Source organism: Labrus mixtus, chromosome 5 (genome assembly GCF_963584025.1).
Source record: "Labrus mixtus chromosome 5, fLabMix1.1, whole genome shotgun sequence".
In the NCBI taxonomy this organism is placed as follows: Eukaryota; Metazoa; Chordata; class Actinopteri; order Labriformes; family Labridae; genus Labrus; species Labrus mixtus.
The window spans coordinates 6,353,928-6,363,959 of record NC_083616.1 but is presented as its reverse complement, the minus strand read 5'-3'; the positions used below and the strand labels follow the sequence as shown (position 1 = coordinate 6,363,959).

The 10,032-nt window shown below is 38.2% G+C and overlaps 2 protein-coding genes across 4 annotated transcripts; one reads left to right on the top strand and one right to left on the bottom strand.

Annotated features, from left to right (window-relative positions):
• LOC132973845 (double C2-like domain-containing protein alpha) lies at nucleotides 1-524 on the bottom strand. The gene has a single exon (XM_061037474.1). The coding sequence runs from the start codon at nucleotides 494-496 to the stop codon at nucleotides 95-97; it is 402 nt and encodes a 133-aa protein (XP_060893457.1). The 5' UTR covers nucleotides 497-524; the 3' UTR covers nucleotides 1-94.
• A 3,679-nt stretch (nucleotides 525-4,203) lies between these two features.
• On the top strand, nucleotides 4,204-7,642 carry fam151b (family with sequence similarity 151 member B). 3 transcript variants are annotated; one of them, XM_061037471.1, is made up of 6 exons: nucleotides 4,204-4,306; nucleotides 4,707-4,832; nucleotides 5,744-5,903; nucleotides 5,977-6,194; nucleotides 6,684-6,819; nucleotides 6,975-7,642. In XM_061037471.1, exons 1-6 carry the CDS (start codon nucleotides 4,222-4,224, stop codon nucleotides 7,126-7,128), a joined length of 879 nt encoding a protein of 292 aa, XP_060893454.1. In that variant the 5' UTR covers nucleotides 4,204-4,221; the 3' UTR covers nucleotides 7,129-7,642. The 3 variants fall into 3 exon arrangements, with proteins under 3 accessions (XP_060893454.1, XP_060893455.1, XP_060893456.1); XM_061037473.1 differs by having other exon boundaries at nucleotides 4,253-4,306; nucleotides 4,690-4,832; XM_061037472.1 differs by having other exon boundaries at nucleotides 4,219-4,832.
• The last annotated feature ends 2,390 nt before the right edge of the window (nucleotides 7,643-10,032 follow it).

Genomic DNA, 10,032 nt, shown 5'->3' with positions numbered 1-10,032 from the left:
TGCTTGTACAACATGTGCTGTTTATTTCTTCTACACACATCGTTTCAGCCGAGGGTACAATGGAGTTTACAATTCTGGTATTGTGACAACAGAACTACTCGTGCCTCTGTCCTTGGAGGGTGTAGGAGTAATGGAAGGTGCCTTGTTTTTCCAGGTAGCAGTCAAAACTGTGGGTGCCCACTTTAACCTGACGCTGGCAGACTCCCAGCAGGTCATCAAAGATCAGGTCGCTGTCGAAAACCTCAAACATCAGCACGTCATTCTCCTCAGCGTTAAAGTAGGAGAACTCCTCAGTCCACCACGGGTTGACGGTGTTGCGTTGAACTGACGTTTTCCCCAGACCGACTGAAGCAAAGGAAACCTTGACGTAACCGTCTGTGGTTCCGAACAGGTCAGAGGGAAGACCGGTGGCCCTCAGGTTAAAGATCCTGATGTTAGAATGAGCCACATTCAGAGTGCACAGGAGCAGCAGGAGGAGAGGAAGAGAGGAGGCCATGACTGCACAAAACAATGAGGAGAGAACAAAACAAATGATTGTGGAATTATTATTATCATAATCATTTTTCACCTTTACAATTTGTGTCAAATTAAATGGGAGCCCCTAAAGGGACAGGGACAGGGGACAAAAGGAGGAATAGGGCCACTGAAAAACATTTTCTTGTTCTGACTTTTTTTTTGGTTTTTATTCAGACATTAAACTCAGAATGTGAGTTTACACACGTGTGTTACAACTACTGCTGCCGGCTGAAAAATAACAGCTCCTCTGGTTCCAGATAAGATGAACCTGTTTGTTCTCTGTCCACTCACGAGGCGAGTGTGAACATTTAGCTCCAGAACATCTGGTTCTATTTGGACTGTATCACATTTCACATCTGACACACGTGTTCACCTTCAGATTACTTCATTATCGCTTTCTGCGATTAAAGTAAGGATTAAAGTTACATTTGGTGTAGAAAATGAGTAATTTAGTAAGGAGACTTCAAGTGTTGCATGTGTTGGAATTAAATCAGCATTTATGTTACATGAAAAAAGATCAAATCAAGTAAGAGCAGTTTGAGTTGCAGTCACTCTTTTAATGATTTCAACTTTATTTTCAGCCAAGCAGCAGTTTGTTAACAGGTTTAAAAAGTGACCTTATGACACCTATACATGTCGCTTTAGAATGAGCGATTCACCCTCTCCAAACTGTTCCCTATGTGACTTAAACTAAGTAGGGACATTTTTACATATTATGTGGGAATGTCTATCAGTCAGAAGTTTCTTGGTGCAAATGAAAGATCTTCTATCTGAAACATTTGGTGTAAAAATCATTATTTGAATGATGATTTCAGATCTTAACCCAAAACCTAAAAACTGCTGCAGTTATCAGTATGACTGCTGCTAATAAGACACCACACACTCTCTACATCAGTGGATTCATGAGTTGTTAGAGATTTTAACTGATGTCGGTCAGTGTCAGCGCTATGTGCAAATATTTTATGTGAACAAAAGGAGTTGGCTCCAGTTTGAGAGGCACTTTTTACCCTTTTCTGTTGTTATTTAATAAATGACAGAATAAAGAGAGGATCTTTTCTTGGTGGTTTACACATTAATGTTTTATACCCAACATAATGTAAATTGTGTTATTCTGGGAAGTATACGTATTATTACAATGAATAATTCCAGGTAAATACAGGCACACATATCAGCCAAAGGTCAAAACTTTGCTGAATTTGGCTGATTTAATAAAGCCAAAATGTAAAGTACCAAATGAAGAGCTGTTTGGGAGCTTAGAAGCCGGCTCTTTTTACTGATCTGAATCAAATTATCCGGATCCCTAAAAAGAGCCCATCACTAATTTAAACAACTGAGCTCTCTGTTGCTGCGATGAACCGGACAGGCCAGGTGATGTTTGAGAACCGATACACGCTCAATGCTGCCAGATCTGTCATTGGTGATTACATGCATTTGAGCACCTGTGTTTGAGACTGTTCCCAGTTTGATCAAAGTCTGACTGTGTCGTTTTCATGCACACAGAGATACCTGGTTATTCATATCCCTGTATGATAAATATTAATATCCCCGTCTCTGATAACTGCATCTCATTTGCGCAGGTGCCTGCTGTTTTTATTACAACACAACCCGTGCTCCAGCGGACGGTCACCACCGGCATCTCGTCCAAGATTTGGCTCAATGAAATGTTCTTGTTATTATCTTATTATTAAAGTACTTTATTTATTCCATTGAAGTATGTTTTTATTTTCTATTTAAATATTTGTTTTCCCGACTTACTGTCAATATCTTTTTTACTTTTATTGCTGTACATTTAGAATTCTCTCTAGATTCATCACTACAGGTAAATTAACACTGTTGCATGGATTTTACTGTAGTATCGTTGTCTTCTCACATTTTTCATCTATAGCCTCTCTAAAGGAAATCATAATTACTTTAATTAATTGTAGAAAGAGCAGCAGTTTATATTGACCGTATAAAACGTGAACATTTAGGGCAGTAGTGAGCATGGATATGTTGGAAAAATAAAAAAGGACAAATCTGAAGTTTTAGAAGAGGTCTTACCTGAAGACTTGATACCGTGTTTCTCACCTCTCAGGACGATGTTACGTGTATTTAAAGGCTCACAGAGCTCGTATCAGCTTGATAAAAAAACAACAACATTCAGAGCACCACAGCTTGCTGCACTCTCAGCATTATGCAACACCAAAAAAAAAAATAGATTACGTTTTGTTTGTGATGTGGATTCCCGTTGTTGATATGTTTGATGATGAAGAAATTCGCCGTTGAGACTGACTTGCTTTCAAACAAAATTGTTTATTAACAAGATACAGAATCACTGAACACGTCTGCTCAGGAGAGACAAGAAGCCAATACCGATCTCTCCCGAACATACACTGAGAATGCTATTTATACACAATGTCACAGGACACATGAGGACATCTGTTTGTTTTTTAGGACAACCCCTCTTTCTTCAACAGCAGGGGCCTCTGCAATTATATGTATGTCATAAACTTAAAGGCCAACACAGGTCACAGGTACACTCTCCTGTCTAGATGTCCCTGGGCAACCCTCTGGGCATAAGGGTCCATTTGTTCATATTCCACTGTGGGGGATCCTAGCTTTGCTCTAAACATTTCCTGACACTCATAACTCATCCTGCGAACCACACCTCTAAACAACCATTCCACTGAAGGAAACCCCTTTAACAGATGTGTGCAGTATACACTTAAAGATCATTATAATATCTCTGTCTATCTATTTAAGACACTTCATTTGTTTGTCTGTTTCAATCCTCTAGTATCTACACATTCATTTTCTGTCAGGGTCTCTAACCTGAAAATTCCTCTTTCATGGTAAATTTTGAGCTGATGTTGTTTGTCACTTGATACCACAACTTTAATGTAAAAGATTAAACCAATTGCACTGTTTCATTCTATTATTTAATCAGGACACATAAAATGATGTCATTAAACAAAACTGGATTTGCAAAACAGGCATACTATTGGGTTTTGTGTTTTTTTTTTGTTGATAATTTGGAAATGAAACGTGTGTTCCAGCTGCTGACTTTGGTCTGTCAGTGTACAGTATGAGACTCGGTGAAGATTTTTTTTGTCAGATTGTGCCACTAATGTCTGTGAGCAGGCTGAGTCTTGTGTTTTTTTCAAAGCATAAATGGAAAACAAATGAATTAAAAACGGCATTAGACAACTCAAAGAAAGAAACACAAGGTGGTGAACTCCTGCAGACACACAACACTGCAGGTTAAGTATTACATTTTGTAACCACCCAGAATGAAACACTGCACATTATGGAACACAGAATCCAAACACAGATTAAAATATAACTATCTAATATTTACTTCTGAGTATTCTGAGCGCAACAAAAACTGAAGTCAAATGCTTTTGATTTCAATTCAATTCAAGGTGCTTTATTGGCATGAATGTAATAAAAACAATATTGCCAAAGCACTCTATAAAAGCATTAGAAAATAGCCTAAAATAACAGTAGTAATTGAGTAGAGTATAATATTATAAATCAAAGGTGTAATTCTAATAACAGTAATAATGATGAGGCTTTCTATGTCACACATCCTCAGCAAAATAGATAAAATTGATCTGATATTGATGCAGATTTTAGAGCCAAGGTAGCAGTGACGTTACTGCACCGATGGGGGCACAAGTGCGCTAAAACTGGAAAATCTGCCTGGAATTACTGGAAGAAGAAGCAATGAGGAAGAAGTTGCTTAATTTTCGGAGTATTAGTAGCCTATTAATCGGGTGTTTTACAGTTTATGTCGTCTGGAGTTTAAGAGGTAAACTGTTTAAAGGTGTTTTAACCTTTCGTGTTTTGTTTTTCTTCCAAACCTAACACCGTATCCTCCTCGGTCTGTACCTTCCAGTGTTTGAGTTACCGGTGTATCGGTGTAATGAGTGACCATGTAAACTGGTGACTTTCAGTCAAACGCGTCTGTGGTTGTCGTGGTTACGGCAGCTGTTAAAAATGGAGAAAGTCACCGCAAATGCCTCTTTGTTTGATTTTAATATCTGTTTCCTGCACCTGCTGTAACCACGACACCCACAGACGTATACGGCTGAAATTCTCCACTTAACACGGTCACTGGTTGAACCGTAACACCTGTAAACGCTGATAACGTTAGACTACTTGTAGTCAAAGTGTGTGTGAGAGTATTTACAGCGGTGTTTAATCTGCAGAGAGGATGTCTGAGCGGACTCTGGAGTATTTCTTCAGTCGGGGGAGGATTGAGAGGAGAGACGCTGCAGAGGTCAGCTGGTCTCACGCTGTGAACAACAGGAGCAGACTGACCGAGGCTCTGACAGGTGGATGGTTTAAATACAGGTTATGAGTAATACACAATGAATTCACTCTTATATAAACCCTTTCTTTATTAGAACACAGAGTAACAACAAACAAATGATGTTGATCTATATCATGTATCATTAAAACAAAGCCTGTTGATATCTCTTAATAGGATTGTCAATACTTTAAACTTTAAATATGAAATTTAAATTTAAATTTTAAATTTCAAATATTAAATTAAATATGAAGCTAATAAAAAATGCCAACTGGTATGGATAGGTCCACCTGTGTCAATAACATGGCAGCAAAGTAGAAGTCCTAAAAAACCAGTATGGGGTAATTTATTGATTTTAATTAGCCCACCAAAAAAGACAGGCAGACTCCAGAACATTGTCTTAAATGGTACAAATACGTTGGCAACATATTTGTACAATTTAGACAGTGTCTTCTGAGGTTGAAAAATGCCTTAGTTACATCTATGGTCCATTCAAATTGACAGGTGGTTCAGGATGCTTAAAACGGCTCAATAGTCTCAATAGTACAAATGCATTGGCCAGCTGTTTGTACAATTTAGACAGTGTCCTCTAAGGCTGTCAATATGTCTGATACTTCAACACAGTGGTGGTATTACTTATTTACATAAAAATAGTTGTTCTTATTTATTGTGATAAATTAAGACTTAAGCGGTTTGATTATTGTGAATGGTCATATTGCAGTAGTGATGAAACTGTGATTTATTGCACAACCCCACTTAGATCTTGTCACTCACACAAAAACAAAACCACGTCATAGTCACAATGAAATGCTTTCCGGTTTTTATTTGTTTACCACATATTGAAGTGGATCCAACAAACAGCTGTACAGTCACAATGAGACGACCGTGAAGACAAAAACATGTTCTTTTTAATCTGACCGACAACTCTCCCCTCAGGTCCCACGCACATGCTCGAGGCCGACATCATCATGAGAGGTCGAGACCCCCGGGAGCCAATCATGGCTCATCCTCCTGCTACAGACAGTGACATCACACTGAGGGAGTGGCTCCAAGCAGTGAAGGAGCACGATATAGGAATAAAACTGGATTTTAAGAGGTGAGACCCAGCTGAGATTCCTCTCGCTTGTACCTGTGTGCGACGTTAACACTGTTGTTTACCCTCCCTGCAGCCTGGAGGCGCTGTCTCCCTCCGTGCTCCTGCTGCAGGAGGTGCTGTCTGAGCCGGGCCGTCCTGTGTGGATTAATGCAGATATTCTCCCTGGTCCTGGAGGACGAGCCACACCTCTGCAGCCTCAGTCGTTCCTCTCTGCTGTGAGGACTCTGCCTGCTCACACTGTTCTCTCTCTGGGCTGGACCACCGGATGGACCGCTGGGACCGAGAACCCAGGTACAGACACAGACAAGAGATATGAATTATTATTTCATCTTTATTTAAATCTCAAAGAATTGTGTCCTCAGTTTCAATGATGTCAAGAGTACGACACAAACACAATATATAAGTACAAATAGAATAAATACAAATATACAGTGTGTGTGTCGAGTTTCTTTATATGTAAGTACATCAGAGTCATCTGGTGAAGGTTGCTTTAGAACATGAAAACTAAAAATTGGAGAATACATTCATCAAATTTTGCTGCTATTTAGTTGTAAAGTGGACCTCAGCTAAAAAAAAAGGGTTGGAGTGTTTTAATATTAAATGAAAGTATGCACAAGATATATGGAAATTAGAATTTCCACATGTAGTTGTGGATGTTAATGTTTTAAAATCAAATCCAATCAGAGAGTGAGTATTAAATATAAGTGATGTAATAAAGGTTTGTTAAAGCAGGAGAAACTATGTGATTCCTTTTCTGTGTGTGTTTCATATTTGGTTCAGGTTACAGCTGGGACATGGTGCATGCGATGGAGGAAGTCTGTAAGAATCTTAAACATCCCGTCACCTTCCCGGTGCGAGCTGCGCTGATGGCCCAGTCTGCCCCCCAGCTCACCTGGCTGCTGCAGCAGACGGACAGGTGAATAGAAAACACTGTTAGGACAGGAAGTCACACCAGCATCACAACAAACAGCAGATCATCTCTTTGATGAATCATTCTTTTCAGTTTCTGACCTTTAAGATTCACTTCCAAGCTGTTGAATATGTGATTATACTTTCTCATGTTGTTCTCAGGTACTCGCTCACAGTGTGGACCGGTCAGGATGATGAGTTTACACTTCAGGACCTCCTGCTCTACAGGAAACAGTTTGACATCGGCAGGATTTATTTCGACCTGCCGGAGTCACAGAGAACTGAGCTCAGTCTGACGCGCCGAGACAATAACTGAAAGTTAATTTAAAACACACTGAGGAGTTTTCAGGATGTGGTCACTAGACTCTGAAAGCAGACTGATGCTGGAGAGGGAAAGGTGGAACTGTCCTTTGAGGCCGCTGATGAGGAGCCGAGAGAGGGGGAGGTAGTCAGGTCCTTGATGGGAAGAAGAGTGGGTAGATTCCACCACCGCTGCCCAACACAGACGGAGCAAACTTTGAGCCTTAATCCTCGGGAAGACGTTCTGGGGTGGATTGTGTTACAAATGCATTTTGATTAAGACTGTCTGGTAATCTTTGTCAGTTGGGAAGGTAAGACTGTAATCAGGGACTTCAGAGGACTGTAACACTGTGATTATTTACTGCCCAATTTGAGGACATTTTATAATATTTTGTATTGAATGTTATATCTATATATTCTGCTTAATGTCTTTTTTCTTTGTTCCATTTCATCTTGTAAATGTAATCCCTATTTACATGTCTCATTTTGCTCAGTGTCTTGTCTTTTATTGTTGTAGTTGTAGCTGTTTTTAACTCTAAAACACGTTGTATAAATGGTGCTCTATAAATGAACTTACCTCACCTTAATAAAAAGCTAATAAATGCAAACTTATGATTTATAATTTATTCCAGAGAGTTATTCAAGTGTATTCTATATTATTTTAAAAAATCTGCATTTTCCTTCCACTCTTGGATTTTTTTTTTTGAATTACAAAAATCAGAACTTTTGAAAGACTGTTTCTCCGAAAGTATGAAGCAGCATATAGAGATAAAGTCCAAATTTAATAATTGTGCTGTATGTCATTACGTCACTGGTTCCTTCCCAACCTTTTTTCCTTTAAGCCCTCTTACTTGTTTCTAAAAAAAAAAAAGCTAAGTTGTGAAACATCTAAGTTTGTAAACCTCACAGCAGACAAAAGCATTCAGTATCCCTGAAGTGTCGTTGCTAGTGGCAACTGTAAATGTGATGAAAAGGGTCTGAGACTGTTTCACATTTCAAGGATGCAGATTTACTTATTGAGATAAAAGCTTGTTCTGAAAGGGAAGGATACTGTTCCTCAGTGTGCAGCTCCATAATTACTTTATTCCAACTTTGTTATGCATGTATTGACATTATGTTTTCCTCTGCATAAAATACTTGTGCATCTATTAAACTGATTGTTGTTTTATAACAACTGACAAATAATGAACCTATAATAAAGCAGATCAAGTTAACACAATCCATTGTTAAATGTGTTTATATTAAAACAGTTTTCTAGTGAGAAGATGGTTTGAAACCTTTCAATATGCTGAGTTCATTCTGCACTTTTCTTTATTTGAGCCAAGGTTATTCTGTAACATTGAACTTAATATCACAGAAAGTAACAAAGAACACACACACACACACACACACACACACACACACACACACACACACACACACACAGCACAAGTGTGAGTCATGAGACTAACTCCATTCAGCACGATGTTTGATGCTATTAAAAAATCTAAGGTCCAAAGTAAAAGTCGACACTTTACGTTTTAGAAATACAAATTCCAACGGCCTTGAGTTTGAAGGTTTATTTTTGAACTTTTTAAAGCAGTTAACTTAAGAGTTTTATAGTGATTAAAAGTTGATCAGTCATAACCTTACAGGTCACCAAAATAAGACGCTGTGTAAAAAGGTTTTACAAGATGAAACTAAACAAATGGACATTTGTCAAAAATCGATCTCATTTTGTGGGTTTTACTTTATCGAATGCATTGACCGTCTTTTCCGCTCTAAAAAAAATAGTCAATTGGGTTGTCCATTGCTCTGGCAATTGACTCTCTATATGCCTGTAAAATTGTCCTCCCTGTTTTGTCATTTGTGTCACTGTTTGTTTTGTTATTTCACGAATAAAAGGAAAAAAATAATGAGTAAAAAAAAAATAAAAAATAAGAGAAACTCAAATTAATTTCAATAACTATTGTCAACCATTTACAATCTGTTTGCTTGAAATGTATCAAACACATGTTGAAATGTGCTTTTGGGACTTGGTTTATGACTTTATCTGCTGTGGAGGAATGTGGATGGTCAACATGTATTTTCCTTTGCAGGTACTAATATATCCAGTGTCCAAGTTCATCAGGGTTCACGAAACAGTACATTTAAAGGCTTAAAGGAAGTGACTATTTTACCTCAGAGCGGAATTATATTGATATGAAAATCAACTGTTTTTAGTCTGAAAAGATACATCCGGTGTCCCGAGACCAGATGTGAGATGCTGTGGGATTCAAATAAAGGGCCGATATCCCCTTGGTTTCAGCAAGACTCCAATTATTGTGTTTCACATCAAAACACTTTCCATGCAATTTTATTTGTGTCGCTCCCGTCATCCCCATCGTTTGGTGTGAGGTGTTCATAAAATTCAGTTCAGGCTGTTTTTTCTTGGTCTGACATTCAGATCAAATCAAACATGTTTTATAATTCCAAATGTTTGGTTTTGGAAATAATTAACAACCAACAGGAATGCTCCCTCCCAGCCCCAAATATTAAAACAGTAAATATGTCATGTTACTTTAGTTTTTTTATCATACTATGTCCAAGTATTAATTTTTTTCAAAGGTTTTGTTTTAATTAGTTATTTGATGCAAAAAGAGCAGATGTTATCATGATTGGGTTAATTTAACCCTTAAGTCGTTGAACTTTATAACCGAGTGTCTGCTTCAAACAAAAGAATCTGTTCCAATGTGGACTACCTGCATCTGAGATAAAAATGAATTATGTGGAATAAACAGGCATTATTAAGATCTATGGTGCATTGAGCTCTATTTACAGATTCTACATAGAAATGTAGTGGATTGTCAGCATGGGAAGTGTTCTGGTGTCCGTTTGTAGTACACTTGTAGTCCTATCTATACTGACCAATCACATATCAGCAGACTTTGGTGTATGCAGG

Coding starts and splice junctions, on each gene's coding strand:
- fam151b (XM_061037471.1), top strand. CDS start 4,222: ATGAGGAAGAAGTTGCTTAATTTTCGGAGTATTAGTAGCCTATTAATC. Junction 4,307..4,706: donor TGTCGTCTGGAGTTTAAGAG/GTAAACTGTTTA, acceptor TTTAATCTGCAG/AGAGGATGTCTGAGCGGACT. Junction 4,833..5,743: donor ACTGACCGAGGCTCTGACAG/GTGGATGGTTTA, acceptor CTCTCCCCTCAG/GTCCCACGCACATGCTCGAG.
- LOC132973845 (XM_061037474.1), bottom strand. CDS start 496: ATGGCCTCCTCTCTTCCTCTCCTCCTGCTGCTCCTGTGCACTCTGAAT.